Source organism: Malaclemys terrapin, chromosome 17 (assembly GCF_027887155.1).
Source record: "Malaclemys terrapin pileata isolate rMalTer1 chromosome 17, rMalTer1.hap1, whole genome shotgun sequence".
In the NCBI taxonomy this organism is placed as follows: domain Eukaryota; kingdom Metazoa; phylum Chordata; order Testudines; family Emydidae; genus Malaclemys; species Malaclemys terrapin.
The window spans coordinates 6,756,580-6,773,212 of NC_071521.1; the positions used below are offsets into that span (position 1 = coordinate 6,756,580).

The window sequence follows — 16,633 nt, forward strand, 5'->3', positions numbered from 1 at the left end:
ACATAGCACACAGAACCCACTGGTTACCTCTAGAGGCCGGTCCAGATAAGAGGTTAAGAGTTTACTACTGTTACCAGCTAGAGGAGTATCTCCTTTAGCTGAAGTTGTGGCGATCAGCACTTTTAGTGCAGAAGGTCCCAGGTTCAAAGCCCAGTGCTGACCCGTCCATTGCTGCCTTTCCCATAGATGCGTAGCGTGTGTTCCAAGACAATAAATTCACACAGAACCATCCACAGAAGCAAAGCTCCCACACACCCGCCACTCAGCTGTAAGAAAGTAGCGACAGCCCTTACCGCTGAATCCCTCCCGGCAGGTACAGATGTATCCGCTGGTCATATCCTTGCAGGTGCCCCCGTTCATGCAAGGATTCGATTCACACTCGTTGTTGTTGATGTCGCAGTTTGTCCCGCTCCAGCCTGGGTCACAATCACACCTGTAGCTTTTGTCAGAAAGAAAAATATAAAGCAGAGAGTCCAGTTGTACTCATCCCCCCACCCCTTCAATCAACCCTTGTTTTGTAGCCCTCAGAACTTATTTGAAGCACAAGTTCCCAGTCACACTGAAGCAGAGAAAAGAGCTCACTGCTAATCCTGGATGACTGAGCAGTTGGAGAACCGGCGTTTTAGAAGCTCCTTGACAGGACTGCAGGATTCCAGAATTGTAAGAGACCTGCATTAAGTCAAATGCTAAATCTCAGGGGACTACAGCTCTTCACACCTGGAATCTCAAGTTCAAATCTGGATTTCTACAAGTCCCCAAACCACTATGGCAATTCAGGACGCCTGGCAGTCTTTGCTCAGCAGAAGCCAGGGGCTGCACCTGTAGCTAGCCATGTACACCAGCAATGGGGTGCACTGACCGAGCTGTATGTGGGAGCCCCTCTCTGGAATAGCATGTCGGAGAAAAACCGAGTTCTCACTCTTAGGTTGGGTGCAGCAAGTCAGATACTTTATTATCTCTAGCAATTACGTGGAGGGAGAGAGCTAAACAGGTCTCTCTCTAGGTAAATAATTACAGCAAGCATTTATACCTTTGTTACATACAATAATGAGCAACAGCTGCATTTTGTTTATACATAGGTCACTCTGATATCTTATTTTTCTCACCTCTATTTAGACTATAGTCTGCATTTCATACTTATCTAACACAAGGTCGCAACAACTTCTCACCCAGTTCTTTCCCACTCGCCTCACACAATCCTTGCTTCTACAAATTTTGCGTTATTAGGGTTACAGCTAGCCTGACTCTTGCTCACAGAGGGAACTGTTTGCATTGAAATTCCCTTCAAATCCCTGTCAGTTCTCTCTCTACTTTCACAAGCAGGAGGGCTGCGGAGCAAGATTTGGGTGTTGCGGCAGAGCTGTGCTGGGGCCCAAAACTGGAATAGCAGGGGGTGCTGCTGGAATTTGGAACGTGCATTAACAGAGTTACATGCTGTCGGCTTCCTGAAAACCTACCCATTGAGTCCGTCATTGCATTTCCCATGGATGCAGGGGTTGCTGTTACACTCATTCACTTCCAGCACGCACATGGGGTCGTGGTATCCCTCGGGGCAGATGCACGTGAAGCCATTGATGCCGTCCTTACAGGTTCCGCCATTGTGGCACGGGTTGCCGGCACACTCGTCGATGTTGATGTTGCACATTCTCCCTAGGAAGGGGAAAAGCCAAAAAGCGTCACCTCCATGAAGCATGCAAGGCATCCTGGGAACTCTCCCACGTCCCATCAGGGGAGTAATAATACCAGGGGTCTCAGGGCAGGCAGGCAAGACTCCCAGAGTGCAAGGGACACCCGACCTGCGTAAAGGACAGTAGGACGGAATCTCCACGCAGTGCTGGTTCTAAAGGTACATGCCCCAGCTGGGCTGGTAACCACCAGCATGACTCCTCTTTGGGGCAAGGTGACTTAGCAGTGCCTGCCTTGCCTCTCTTCTAAATTAAATACAGCTGGTGGAAGCGAAGCCATCCCTGACATTACTTTGGCTGCAGGAGGAATCTCAGCCTGTAACCCTACCTGCTGGCAGCCTGGCAAAGAAAGGCCCTATTCAAAGCCCCTGGCAGCAGGCACAGGGCAGAGAGGCTCTGCAAGGCTACCGCCCCCGCTGCGGGTGAGCAGGGAGCCAGCCGGGGTCTGTGCGTATCAAAGGACGTACGCATTTTCCAGCGGCGATCAAACAAACCAGTTAGACGAGGCAGCAACCCGATACCCACGGGATTTGATGGTGCAGGAGCCTAATCAACAGCTTTCGTCTCTCTCTATTCCTGGCCTCAGCTAAGTCACCCACCTGAGACGGCAGGAGCCCCCGCCTCCCTTAGGGAGAGTGAATAGCTCGTTTCATAGACCAGCCGACGCTGTGGCAAGGAGGCAGGGACAGGGTCTACACTAGTGTCCAAGGCAAGCTTCAGACGCAGCTAGAGCCTGGGCTAGGCCAAGCATGGAGCCCCCCGAAACAGGCTGATGGAGACTGGCAGCGAAAGCTACAATTTCCAAGGTGATCCGAGACTTTGGGGCCCAACTGGAGACCAGCTGATGGGGCCCGCTCTACAGGAAGAGCCGAGCACCTGCCCTCGGGAAAATCTGGTCCTTTTGAGGAGTCTTGAGTTGGGGGCCTAGGAACGGAGGCATCCAGGATCTCCAGCCACTTCCAAAATGGTGGCGCACATCCCTCTCCAGCTGCAGAACACACAGCAGCAGGGCAGCTGCCCCGCTCTGCACAGTGCGGTGAAATCATTGTACATTCTCTAAATAAATGTGTCTTCCAATGTACACGCATCTCCCGCCCAGTGTAGAGATGGCAGCTCTCTGGGGCAGGGACTTGTTTATTATATGGGTGTACAGCGCCTAGCGCAATGGGGCCTTAATCCCTGATTAGGGCTCTAGGTCCTACCATAATAGGAAGAATAATCCATCATTTCATAAATTCTTCTGCCGTTACCTCCTCTTTGCACCCAGCCTCAGCGTCAGGGAAGGGACTCTGCAAGCCCCAGAGACCCAGCCACTGGCCTCTGGCCCTGCATCCAAAGTTTGTGGGTGGGATTTAGAGGATTCAGACATCTAAATACCCAACTGAGCTTGCAAATCAGAGGGCTTGATTAAAGCTGGGTGGGAAAATCCGGCCCTATGATTATAGCGAGCTCCCCACTCCATCCTGCCCCCGGCCCTTTCTCCAGTGGCCAGCAGCAGCTCTCACCGGTGTAGCCTGGCTCGCAGGTACATTCATAGCCATTGATCTTGTCTAGGCACTTGCCGTAGTCACACGGATTGCTAGCACAGTCATCCAGGTTGATTTCACAGTTAGGCCCTTAAAGAGGAAAATGTTACAAGAAGTTTACAGGCCTCAGGCCTCACTGACAAGACCAAATATAGTCAGAAGAGACTGACAGTGGGGGTGGGGAACTGAGGCACTCTCCCTCCCCCCCCTTTGAAAGTTTTTTCCAGACCCCCAGGTGTGGAGGTGGTTCTGAAATAGACATTCAAGCTGGGAGAACTTGTCCTCTCCATAGGAAACCCACAGGCCTTTTCCATAATCAGCCAGGCATTGGGAGACAAAGCAAGAGCTTTAATTAGCTCCACATCCCCTGGTTTTGTTTCCATGACCCAACTGTTCATGCTCACCTTGACTGATCACACACACCCCACTCCTCATGGACAGATAGCTGGAGTCCTGCCGGAGCCCGGACTGCCCTGTTCACTGCTAAGACAGTGCCCCAGATGGGGGACTCCTCCTTACCCGTGGTGCCTTTGAGGCACAGGCAGTTGTAGGCGTTGTCCCTGTCCTGGCAGGTCCCTCCATTTTTGCACGGCTGGCTCTGGCACTCGTTGATGTTGAATTCACAGAGGTGGCCTGTGTAGCCAGGCTGGCAGAGACAGGTGAAGGCAGCGACGCCGTCTCTGCAGGTCCCGTAGTGGCACGGGTCAGGGTCACATTCGTTTTTGTCGATTTCGCAGTGAGCACCAGCAAATCCTGCCACGGGGAAGAAGCCAGCAGTCAGAGCGGGAGCCTTGCATCATGCGCTTGCTCCTCCTAATGCAGGGCCTGGTCCTGAGAGGCGCCAAGCACTCGCCACCCCCTAACGAGAGCTGCAAAGCTCAGAATCCCTTCAGAGCAGACCCATCATGCCCCTGGCTTCCCTCCCCAAGCAGCTAGGGGAGGGAACAGAGAGGGAGTTTAAATCCTAAGGGATTACCCATTTTTCCTACAGCCATCCACAGACAACCTCACAGTCATTCCATTTCCACCCGACCACACCTAGATAGCGTGCTGTCCAGTGCCCACTGACATAGCCTCTGGAGATACCACAGCGGAGTCAGACTACATGCTGGCTCATCCCTTCCCCCCGACCCCCGGGAACAAATGGGCTGGGACCAAGGTATTCCCCACCCACCATGCCATGGAGCCAGCCGGTATGGCTTATGTGTGCCTACAGTCGCTGGCTTCACTGGAGAGCCACAGTCCCAACCCTGCCTGATCTGTCATGCTAGCAGCTCTGTAGGGAACATTTGTCCAGTGTAAAGAACCTGGAAACAGAGCCAGGCCGAAGGGTGAGTGGGTGAATTGCAGGCTGCAGAGATTCACAACGTGCGTCGGAGGGAGCCACCTTAAGTCAGAATGGGTTTGCAAATAGCGAGATGGGGGAGGTGGCACCATTGTATCCAGCCTCTGGGTGAACTGGACAGTGGACATGAGTTGCTCTTTAATGCAATCACAGTGTTTTTATCTACCTAAGCACTTGTCTGATCCCAGCGTTTCTATCTTGTCAAGCCCCTGTCACTGCAGTATCTGCACACCTCACAAATATCACTGCATGGAGCCTCTCTAGGTGGCAGGGCTGTGCTATTATTCCCATTGTGCAGAAGGGAAACTGAGGCACAGAGCAGTCCTGCTGGGAGTCTGTGGCAGAGCAGGGAATTGAACTTGGGTCTTCTGACTCCCGGGCTAATGCTGTAACCACTAGGCAATCGTTCCTTCCTCCTTTCCATTGGAGAGCGGCTCCTTGGCCTCTTCTAGCATAAGGACCCAGGTGCCCAATCCCGTGCTTCACACTCCCTTAGCTTTCAGTGGGAGTGGAAGCCTCTCTTGGGGAACTGGGTCCCAAGATGCCAAGCTGCATGGAGAGCCAGCCTATCTCTATCAACCTTGCAACTGCTACCCCCTTCCCCCTAATTAATAACCGCCCTTCCCAGCCAAGCTCCCCCAGCGCAGCGAGAGCACAAGGCCCGAGGAGTCAGTGGGGCTTTGCTTGAGAACGTGGCCGGAGCGCACAGAACAAAAGCGTCTCCCCCGCACTCGAACGAAAGGGCCTTTCAGAGCCAGGAGAGCTGGGCTTTGTCCTGGTGATACACAATGATCATCATTAAGCTGGCTCCGCGCAGGAGCCGGTCCCTCACTCGCCTGCCGGCCTCTCCGTGCGTTTGTCATGGAATCCGAGGGGGGAAGGGGTGCGCGCACCCGGAGATAATAACGCTCTCGCCATTATCCGGCCCTACTCCGCTCCCAGAAGTGGGGGGCGGGGGCGTGGAGGACAAAGTACAGCTTTGACTATCCTCCATGAAACCCACATAGCAGCTTTTCATCAGGGCTTGGCATTAGCAATACACTAATTAGAGGCCATTCAGCTGGAAGATTTCTGGCGGGAGCTGCTCCACAAAAGAGCCACTGTTTGCCACTGGGGCTCATGTCATCGTTTGGGCCAGTCATTCCTTAGGTTTCACTCATCGAGCCCACAGAGCCTTGCACCTTGTTTGGACGATAGAGGCTGCTTTATTTCCCTCCTTCTCTGTCTTGCTAGCGTTTGCCTTGGAGGCGGGGAGTAGAGACAGGGGAAGAGGACAGGCCCCAAACAACAAGTCCCAGGCAGGTGGGATTATAAGTAGGGTTCATTACTGGTATAACGGCAGTTCCTACAGACCCTGACAGATCAGGGCCCCATTGTGCCAGGCGCTGCACAGACACACAGCGAGAGCCAGTCCCTGCACTGTCCGAGAGCAGGGCCCCGTTGTGCCGGGCGCTGCACGGACACGCAGCGAGAGCCAGTCCCTGCACTGACCGAGAGCAGGGCCCCGTTGTGCCGGGCGCTGCACGGACACGCAGCGAGAGCCAGTCCCTGCACTGACCGAGAGCAGGGCCCTGTTGTGCCAGGCACTGCACGGACACGCAGCGAGAGCCAGTCCCTGCACTGACCGAGAGCAGGGGCCCGTTGTGCCGGGCGCTGCACGGACACGCAGTGAGAGCCAGTCCCTGCACTGACCGAGAGCAGGGCCCCATTGTGCCGGGCGCTGCACGGACAAGCAGCGAGAGCCAGTCCCTGCACTGACGGAGAGCAGGGCCCCATTGTGCCGGGCGCTGCACGGACACGCAGCGAGAGCCAGTCCCTGCACTGACCGAGAGCAGGGCCCCGTTGTGCCGGGCGCTGCACGGACAAGCAGCGAGAGCCAGTCCCTGCACTGACGGAGAGCAGGGCCCCATTGTGCCGGGCGCTGCACGGACACGCAGCGAGAGCCAGTCCCTGCACTGACCGAGAGCAGGGCCCCGTTGTGCCGGGCGCTGCACGGACAAGCAGCGAGAGCCAGTCCCTTCCCCAAAGATCCTAGAGTCTAAACACGGCACTAAATCAGTTCCGATATCGGTTGACACCAGGAATCTGGCCCATTATTTCTAGATGCTGCCCTTCTATAGCACCTTTTGCCTACGCAGCTCAAAGCCCTTGACAAGCTTCCAGAACTTGATCCTGCTGCGCTGGCATTCAGCCACATAACTCCTCACCGGGAGCAGGATCGAGCCCTGATTAACGCTTCAGCATTAAATATTCTCCCCATTTTACAGAGGCAGAAACTGAAGCAAAGGGTGATTTATCCAGGATCTCTCAGCGAATCCCTGGCAGAGGCAGGAATTGGACCTAGGACTCCCAGTTCCCAGCCAACACCCGCACCCCATTCCGACTGGTCAGCAAACGGTCTCCCCACCTTCTGTGCACTCGCAGGTGTAGGTGTTGGGGCCGTCGATGCACTTAGCCCCGTTCTTGCACGGTGTGCTGGCGCACTCGTCTATGTCATACTGACACAGGTGCCCGTTAAAGCCTGGAAGAGAACACAGAGAGAAAGCTCGTTTGGCACTGCCCCGGCAAGGCCAGCGCTGGGACGAGCACCGGCTCCTTGGGAGCATTTCAGGGGCCAGCTCGGAGAGAATGGGACTAACGGGGCTGTGGGTGTTCATAGGTCTGCACTGGGCAGGAGGTGGCGGCTAGAGCAGAGGAATGAAGAACCCCTGGCTTCACCCCGACAGCCCAGACACAACCTGGATTAACTTCTTGTTCCCCACCCACTGCCTCTCTACCCTCACCCCTTAACAGGGGCGCTTACTCCGAGCAAGTTTGAGACAATGGCTCCTATCACCAGCAAGGAGGGCGGGGCAGAGGCCGGCAGCCCTTGGGCTCAGCCATGGCAAACAGACATGCAGCTCCAGCTAGCAGATTCCACCAGTGGTTTGCCCCCTCCACCGCCCCAGCTCAATTCTTTACAATCCGAGTATTTCCCAGCCCCACACATGAGGCTGGAGGAACCCTTGCTCCCCCGCAGGAGAGGACATTTTCCAGACCAGGCTGGGGTTTCCATGGTGATGGCTGGATGGGGGGCTGTGACCCAGCATTGAGCACATCTTATTTACATCTCTAGAGGAGCGAAGGCTCTGAACTTCAAAACCTCCTTTCACAGATTAACCGTCTCCCCATTCTCTGCTCTACTCCCTGACTTTGACACCTTATTCAAACCTGCCAGCCCGGCCCCTCTGCCCAGCCGCCCCTCCTCCCCACACTGGGGCCTTTTCAAGTGCAAAGTTGGGCTTTTTTAATCCTCGCTCCTCTCTCCCGCTGGCTGGGCAGGCCCGGCTCCGCGGGAAGGGCTCTCCCATTGAATGCCTGCGGGCTGCGATGCATCTTCCCACCCACACGGCTCCCACTGAAGTCCCTGGGATTTGTGGGCGCTCAGCTCCATTCAGGATTCGGCTCCACGGGAGGAAAGGGCTGGGGCTGCCATGAAGGGAACCTCCGTGCCTCTTCTTTCACCTGGCCGATTGGGCCTCACCCCAGAAAAGGGCCAGGTGCTGCTCTGGGATAAATCAGTTGCGCTCCATAGATTGCAATGGAGAGATGCTGATTTACACCAGTTCTTCTTTGGTGATTCAGGACTTTGTGACTGTCCCTGCACTGCACACTGTTGCGCTTTGAGGCATGTCTCTGGAGCTAAAGGAAAATCTCTTCACAATACAGGGCCTGTGACACACAGTAGGGCAGCTCTTATTCCAGCCAACAGGGGGCAGTGGGACACATACACCAGTCACTGGTTTACAGAGCTCGCTGCCCTGCAGGGCTCGCTGAAATCATCTGCCAGAATCTCTCCAGCATAGGCCATTGGGGATTCTTGGGTGGGAGAGAGGATCCCGGACAGCTCTCCCCACACACTTAGTGGGTCTAAGGGAGAAATCCCGCTGGCACTCCTTCCTCCCTTCCCGGAATGCGCCTGGTGCTCACATTTAAGTTTCCAGACTCATATCCGGGCTGCCAAAGTTAGGAGGCTTCAAACGAAAGGAGCGTTATTTCCCTGAGCTCCAGGGATCTGCCCCACTCTGCTGGGTTGAAATCCATCAGCCCAGCGTTGCCTCTGGGTGGTGGATTAATTCCAACTTTCTTTCCACTACAAAGGCTTACGCTGAAGGCAGTGCTATCGATCGCCCCGTACCTGTGGGGCACTCGCAGTGGAACTCGTTGATCTTATCGATGCAGTTCCCGTTGTGCAGGCAGGGGCTGCTGGCACACTCGTCCGTGTTGATTTCACAGTAAATGCCCTCGTAACCTGCGAGTCAGAGATCCAAAGGGCCTCTCAGAGTTTGCAGCAAAAGACCCACATGCTGAGCATTGCCGGCCTGCACCGAGGGACGCCAGGCGTGGCTGTAGCCCGCCGTGTTAGGGGAACACGGGACAGTGGCCTGCAATGCTCCAGAGCAAAAGCCAACCTGTGGCTGATGGGAGTCATCAGGAAGCCTTCTCTATGGGCAAGGTGTTCCATAAATCTCCATCATGGGGTACTTGCACCTTCCCCTGAAGCAGCTGGGGCTGGCCACTGTCGGAGACAGGATACGGACCCCAGTGTGGGCCAGTCTGGTAAATCCTATGTTTGTAAGAGGCATTGTATAAAAAGGGCCCGATCCTGCATTCTCTGTGCACCCAGCGCCCTCGTTGGTTTCTATCTCCCCACCCATCCCCAATATTCCTATTGCTGCAGTATCGTCAAGGAAGTTTAATGAAAGAAAAACAAACCCTGCAGTGGATTTTTCTTCTAAGCTTCATTCCCTGACAAAAATCAGCCTCCCGCCTCCCACCTCCACCTGCACAGACCTTCCCTGCAAATCACAGCTCTGACTGAAGCCCACTGATGTCACTGGAGGTCTCTCCACTTAGGGGCTCAGTTTGCTGATGTCAGGGCCTGTGGACTCTCAGGTTTAGTTATGGGACTTCCAGCTGGAGGGTTTTTAAATGCCCCACAGCAGGATTTCCCCTGCCCAAGGAACCTCCCTTGTCCCTGTTCCTAGAAGGTTTCAAAAACACTAATGGTAAGGTTACAAATAATCACACTTCCGTGCAAAGTAATCGCTCATTGGCAAGTGGTGGCCACAATCCTGCCATCAGATCTGCGTGCCCATGGTGTCCTCTCAAAGTAAACCATGCTCCCCCCCAGGGCCAAGGATCAGGATTGGGGTCTAGGAGAGAGAAAAGTGACAGCCCTTCTACCCACCTGGCATGCAGATACACTGGAATTCACCGATCTGGTCCAGGCAGGTGGCGTCGTTCTGGCACGGATTCGAGAGGCATTCATTGACATCGATCTCACAGCGGGGGCCCGAATACCCCTGGAGACACTGGCACTGGAAGGACCCTTGGGTGTTGATGCATTTCCCAGCATGCTCACAAGGATTGGCTCCTAAAAATGACAAGTGCCGTTGATAAAACCCATCTAGACAGTCTCTACTAACGGCCCCAACGTCTGGATGCAAGGGGGTCACGGGGCATTACACAACCTCCCCGCCCCGTTTATGTATTTTTAAACCAAACCTCAGCTTGGGCCCGATCCCACGACATTTCCTTAGAAACAACCCCCAAAGCTGGCAGCCCCCGCGTTTACCTAGAGAGCACTCGTCTATGTCTTGGTTACAGGCCGGGCCCGTGTAACCCGAGGGGCAGGTGCAGATGGCTTTGCCGTTGACAGGGTTGGTGTCGCAGTTGGAGCCTTCATTGCAGGGGTTACTGATGCAGGCGTCATCCAGGTGGCACAGCAAGCCTATCAAGCAAAGCACACGCGCACACACCTGTCAGGGTAGAGCTGGGGAGGCAAGTCTCCAATCTCTGTATGAGGGGAGTGCCCAGAGGCCCCAACCAAGAGCAGACCCCATTGTGCCGGGCGCTGTACGAACACAGCGTCAGAGACAGTCCCTGCCCCAAAGAGCTCCCAATCTAAACAGACCAGACAGATAACAGTGGCAGAAACAGAAGCACAGAGAGGGGAAGGAGCCTGCCCACGGTCAGAGCAGGACAATGGAAGAGCCGAGAAAAGAACCCAGGTCTCCAGACTCCCAGTCCAATGACAGATCTGCTCTTTATCCTGGGTGAAGGGAAAGGGCTAAATTCCCCTTGGTGTAATTCCACTGACGCCAGTGCTGTTACACCAAAGATCAAGGATTATAGAACAGAGAGCTATTAGATCAAGTCAACTCCGCTGCCAGGGCAGGATATAGTCCCCTGAACGTGCCACTGGACTTTAATCTGGATGCACACACTTCCCTCCATCCCCATGTATCACACTAAACCTGCAATCACCCACCTGTGCGGCCATGTGGGCACTCGCAATAGAAAGAGGCCACCCGGTCGTGGCAGGTAGCACCCTGGAAGCAGGCAGCCATAGCGCAGTCGTCAATGTTCTCACTGCAGTCCTCGCCGGTCCAGCCGTTGACACAGACGCAGTTGTAGCCACCGTGGTTGTTGTGGCACGTTCCTCCATTCTGGCAGGCATTCGGCATGAGCTGGCACTCATCGACATCTTCAGTGCAGTACTGGCCTGCAATGGGGAGGAATATCATAGTGAGTGAACCCAACTATCATGCTCCAGGGCATGAGCTGGTCTCTCCACAGTGGTCAGGAAGGAATCTCCTGCCTTCCCCGCCACATGGCAGCCCTGCATAGTGAGCTAGATACAATGCAGGGATTTTTCATCTTCCTCAGAAGCATTGCTAGAGGCAGGATACTGGACTGGATAGTCCAAAGGATCAGCCCTAATGGACCAGACCAACGTCCATTATGGCATGCAGCAAGCTGTGTACTGGCAGTAACATCTGCCCCAGTTCTGCTCCCAATTCAGTCAATGGATCTTCTGCTATTTGCTTCATCTGCAGCATGATCTGTCTTCTGCAGTCCCTGCTCCTTAAGCTCACACACCCAGTCCCCCGTGCTCTCTCCACAGCCCCAGCTTTACCTGTCCACTCAGGAAGGCACTGGCAGTTGTAGGTGTTAACTCCATCCACACAGGTGCCTCCATTCTTGCAGTTGTTCCCAGGACAGTCATCAATGTTGTCCTCACAGTTCTGACCAGCAAAACCTGGGGAAAGGAAGCACCTAGATCTACTCTCTGCTCTGGAGGAAAACAACCAGTCCCAGCCTCCGGAACGCCACAGAGCTAATTGGAGCTTGATCTCCCACATCCCAGGAATAGGCTTGGCTATCCGCAGCAGGATGCAGGTGCTAAGATAGGTACCAGCCGCCTCCATCCAATGTGAACTGTGCCAAAGACTGGGGGTGTCTGGCTGCAGGGTTTGGGTTGAGCTCCGCCTCTGTTCCCAGCTGAACAAAATGCCCTCCTCCCTCTCTGACTCCCCGTTCCCCTTTCCCCTGGGACGACACTGCAACAAACTGCTGCATGTTTCAGCTCTAGGATACACAGCTTTCAGCGACGCTCTGAGCCCAATCCTGCAGCCTTTATTGCCTAAGACTAATTTAACGGTGTGAGACCAGAATCAGGCCAACGTTTTCTCTTCCATTCCTGATTTTCAATCAGGCTTCAGTAACCACCTGGGCTTTGAATATTGCAGCATTTGTAGCACGGATAGGTCAGGTGACTCTGTCTGCTCCCTAATGCAGCGCTAAGCTGTATGTCACTGCTACGGCGACACAGATGTTAGCTGGAAAGCCTCATCACCGCTGGTTAGTGATTACTCTCCTCCCCTGGACTTGTGCAATAACTAACAAGAAGTCTTTTCATTCTGAGCCGCACAGCAAGTCCAACCTGTGGCAGGTTACTAATTAACGCGCACTGACTGTTTGTGGCAGCGCTTCAGCCTTGGCTTTGAAGAAAACCGCACAGTCACACCTCCATTCCCCTCTTATTTATGAGCTGCAGGTTCATTCGAATGAAGAAATCTCGCTCTGGAACTGCAGGAATCTTGGAGGCAGCAGCCAGTTTCCTCCCACTCGTTGCCGAGGATGAGGACTTCCACAGGACAGGGCCTGTTTTTCAGAGGCGCCGAGCACTCGCAGCTCCCGCTGGCTTCAGCAGAAGTGGCAGAACGATGGCACCTCTGAAAATAAGGACCTTGATCCTTCACAGGGACTAGGCGGGGGCCTTGCTTTGCACGCCCCTCACTCCTGAGTGCAGCCTGCTGACTTCACGGCACGCCCATGCAACCGAGGATCACTCACGGAAGGGGCTGCAGAATAGGGCTCTGAATCACTGCATTTTAATAGCCCGTTTAATGAGGCTAATAGCCAGTATTTCTTCACCACTAAGACTCTTGCAACATGAATCAAGGCAGCCAATGCTACCGAAATCCCAGCACTCTTCTTTGCACTGTCAGCCTGGGGCTTTTTTTAATTATCTTCATCCCATAGCAGGACACACAGGGCAACTGAACAGCTTTTGCATCCGAAGAAGTGAGGTTTTTACTCACGAAAGCTTATGCCCAAATAAATCTGTTAGTCTTTAAGGTGCCACCAGACTCTTTGTTGTTTCTGTAGATACAGACTAACACGGCTACCCCCTGATACTGAACAGCTTTTGACCTTTCCCAGCTCCCCAAGGTGGGCGGAACAAAACACAGAGGCCCCCCCAGGTTCTTATCAGCAGATCTGTCAAGCAGGGCCCCCTCCCTTGTCCTTGTTACAGGGTTAAGTGATGTATTTACTGTAAACACTGTGCACCACAGGCTGGCTCCTGACAGCAGCTCGGCCAGCCTGCCAAAAACATGCTTAGACCTGGGCTAGGCTGAAGCAATGGCTGGTTCAAGGCTATATACTGCAGGTGTAATCAGATCTCCGCTCACCAAGCTGTTTGTTTAGCTCTGTGCTCACCTAGTCAGCCACTAGCTGAAACCAGACACAACTAACTATAGAAACTACTGAAATTAACTGTGTGTCCAGATGGCTACTCTGCAGAGACCAGGAGGGTATGTCTACACTGCAATCACTGGGGAGGCAGGAGTAAATGCAGCTCATGTAGACATAGCTGAGCTAGCTTTCATCTGGATAGCTCACCTACGGGAGCAACACAAGCTAGCTGTGCAAGCAATTACCCAGAGCTCTCGGCAGGCATGTATAGCCCACGCAGGCTGCAGCTTCACTGCTCCAGAATCCTTAGCTACATTACAGCTAGGGTGACCAGATCTCCCGATTTTATAGGGACAGTGCTGCTTTTTGGGTCTTTTTCTTATCTAGGCTCCTATTACCCGCCACCCCCGTCCCGATTTTTCACACTTGCTGTCTGGTCACCCTAATTACAGCTAGCTGGGCTGCAGGCACATGAGCTGCCATCACCCCCCGCTCCCCCGGGACTGCATTACAGACCTACCCGGAAACACATCCCACTCAGATGGCTGCAAGAGTGGATACAACCAGGCTGTGACGGGGACCCTGGAGCATTAATGAGAAGTATACACAACACAGCCCCAGGCGAACACAGCCCTGTAGCATCCCCTCATGTGATCCTTGCCTCTCCAGCTCATCCAAATGTTTCCGCTGTCCCCAAAATATTCTGGATAATCTTGTGTAACAAAGATGATCCAGGTCTACGGGACCCACGGCTTTGGTTTTGTTTCCACTACTTACAGTACGGCTACGCTGCAGTTAGATGCCCACGGCTGGCCGGTGCCAGCTGACCTGGGCTCGCTGCAGGGCTGTTTAATTACAGTGTAGACTTCCAGGCGCAGGCCCTGATCTCTGGGACCCTTCCACTTTGCAGGGTCCTTGACCCCAGGACATGCCTTCAGCACTTTTAAAGGGCCTGATTTTCCACAATGCTGAGCGCCTGCAACTCCCCTGAGGCCAGCTGGAGCTGTGGGTGCTCCCAGCACCTGTAGTAAATCAGGCCCCTCACATTCCGCCCAACACCAGAGAAGTAGATTTAGTAACATTGTTCCCATTTTACAGACAAACAACCAGACACAGAGACTTTAAGTGAGTTGCCCAAGGCAGGTCAGAGGCAGGATTAGAACTCACGAGTACCTGCCTCCCAGCCAGGTCCTGAGCCTCTCTCTAAATGAAGGCCTTGTTCTCCTCCCACAAAATCAGCCCCGTATTGAATGAAAAGCAATAACAGTTATTTATGATTGCTGGTAGAAGTCCAAAGCAGATAATGTTGATTCATTCCTAGCGTTTAAGCTGCAGATTCGAGCATGAATGGCAATAACTTGTAACGTCCTAGATACCAGGTTTAACTCATTTTGAACCATCCGAATGAGTAATTAGTGCTGCAATTATTTTAAATTCAGGGTTAGGTACTAAGGCAAAGGCATGATAACACAGATTAGATTAGCTCGGCTGTAAAAGACTCTGAATAGACAGACTCTTTTTAAATTAAAAGAGGGTATTGTTTTAAAATGTGCTGAGCTACAAGCCAGCACATCAATGAGTATCTTATCATGAGAAATGGCCCTCAATTTTTTATGCCTCGGCCAGAATCATCTGATACAGTGTTTGCTTCACAATACACATGCGGCTGGCCTGATCCTTGCAAGGTGCTGAAGGCTCTCAACGGAGCTTGGCACCTGGCAGGATCAGCCTCAAACAAAGAGGTTACCAGAGCATTCAATAGCTCCAAGGTTATTTTGCATGTTAATATTTGGCCATTGGACTTCATGGGAGGCAAACCAATAAAGGGTTCACTCAAATCCCTAGGAAGCAGTTCCCTCCAGTCACAGCTGGATGTCAAAGAGCGAATGCTTTCCTCACTGTCCCCCTTGCAGTAGAGATTTGCTCTCTGAGATAACACATTTCACGGCTGCACAAGGCAGGCTGGTTTCTTGCAGGAAGCTGGCTAGCCAGAGCTAGACTTCCTTTCCAGTTCTGAGGGGGCCAGTGGGGCACCACAAGCCCTCTCCTCTCCCCTCACTTTAGGGTGACCAGACAGCAAGTGTGAAAAATCGGGACGGGGGTGGGGGGGGTAATAGAAGCCTATATAAGAAAAAGCCCCAAATATTGGGACTGTCCCTACAAAATCAGGACATCTGGTCACCCTACCTCACTTGAAGGGCTGCCTTCTCCATCACAATAACCGGTACAGCGCTAAAATGGCCATCCTTCCAAGCAGCCACCAGTTAGCTGCTAACTTCTGGTGGGTGCTCCTGGCTCCCTGCAGTCAACGCCTATCAGAACTTGCTCCCAGCTCTCACCAGCTTTGGAAGTTCATTCACTTCTCTGGCCCAGGAGAAAGCTCTACTGTTCTAAGTCACATAAGCACCTCATCTATAGCTCTGTCGTTTTAGGTCATCTCTTGTTTGACGAACATGGATGACAGGGGCCTCACGACAGCCCTGGGACGCTGGGCAGGGAAGTAGTACATTGTGGAAGGGATATTGAACCTCATGCTCCAGGGCTAAAACTAATATAACTATTAGAGATCAGGATGAGAGCTATGCCGAGGGCAGATTATCCCACATCTGCCTTCTGGAGGGTACTTACAACTTTCTCTGAAGCAGCTGCTGCTGGTCACTGTCAGAGACAGGCCACTGGACTAGATGGACTTGGGGTCTGATCTAGTCTGGTAATTCATGTTGCTATACAAATATCATAATTCCCATTTTACAGAGAAGGAAACTGAGGCACAGAGAGGCCACAAAGCAAGTCAACGGCAGAGATAGGGATAGAACCCAGGAGGTCTTGATAGTGCACTCCCTGCTCTAACCACTAAGTGTCACTCCCCCAGGGAGCCGGGAAGAGAAGCAGGGGGAGCCTGCACCCAAGTCCCCCACTCCAATCACTATATCATCTTCACACCCGAAGTATCCACCCTATCATGGTTGATCTGTGAAAAGAGGAGATTAAAAATCCTCGAGCCCTCTCCACCACACAGAGATTTCCCAGGCAGCTTAACATGGCCGATAGCGTCTTTCCAACGGGGGGGTGACTGGGCAGATGCTTCCTCTCGCTGCGTCTGCCTCAGACAGGTGGAGGAGGCCGGTTTGGGTGAGAAACCAGACTAATCCTCCTGAAAACAAAGCTCTCCTGCTGTTCGGCCTCCTCGGCCTAACCGCAGCTCCTTCTTGGGGGCAGGCTGCTGACAGGCAGGAAGTTTGTAAATTTCATTCCGTCTGGCCGCGAGCACC

At 53.4% G+C, this 16,633-nt stretch overlaps 1 protein-coding gene across 1 annotated transcript in view; it reads right to left on the minus strand.

Moving 5' to 3' along the window:
- The window catches only part of NOTCH1 (notch receptor 1), an 83,436-nt gene that overhangs the window by 19,293 nt on the left and 47,510 nt on the right, over positions 1-16,633 (minus strand). Inside the window, exons 5-14 of the mRNA XM_054007445.1 lie at positions 11,518-11,640; positions 10,870-11,103; positions 10,174-10,329; positions 9,787-9,972; positions 8,734-8,847; positions 6,964-7,077; positions 3,731-3,964; positions 3,191-3,301; positions 1,458-1,650; positions 294-439 (exon numbers count right to left, since the gene is read on the minus strand). Of these exons, the coding sequence (XP_053863420.1) occupies positions 294-439; positions 1,458-1,650; positions 3,191-3,301; positions 3,731-3,964; positions 6,964-7,077; positions 8,734-8,847; positions 9,787-9,972; positions 10,174-10,329; positions 10,870-11,103; positions 11,518-11,640 (1,611 nt within the window). The remainder of the gene's footprint in view (positions 1-293; positions 440-1,457; positions 1,651-3,190; positions 3,302-3,730; positions 3,965-6,963; positions 7,078-8,733; positions 8,848-9,786; positions 9,973-10,173; positions 10,330-10,869; positions 11,104-11,517; positions 11,641-16,633) is intronic.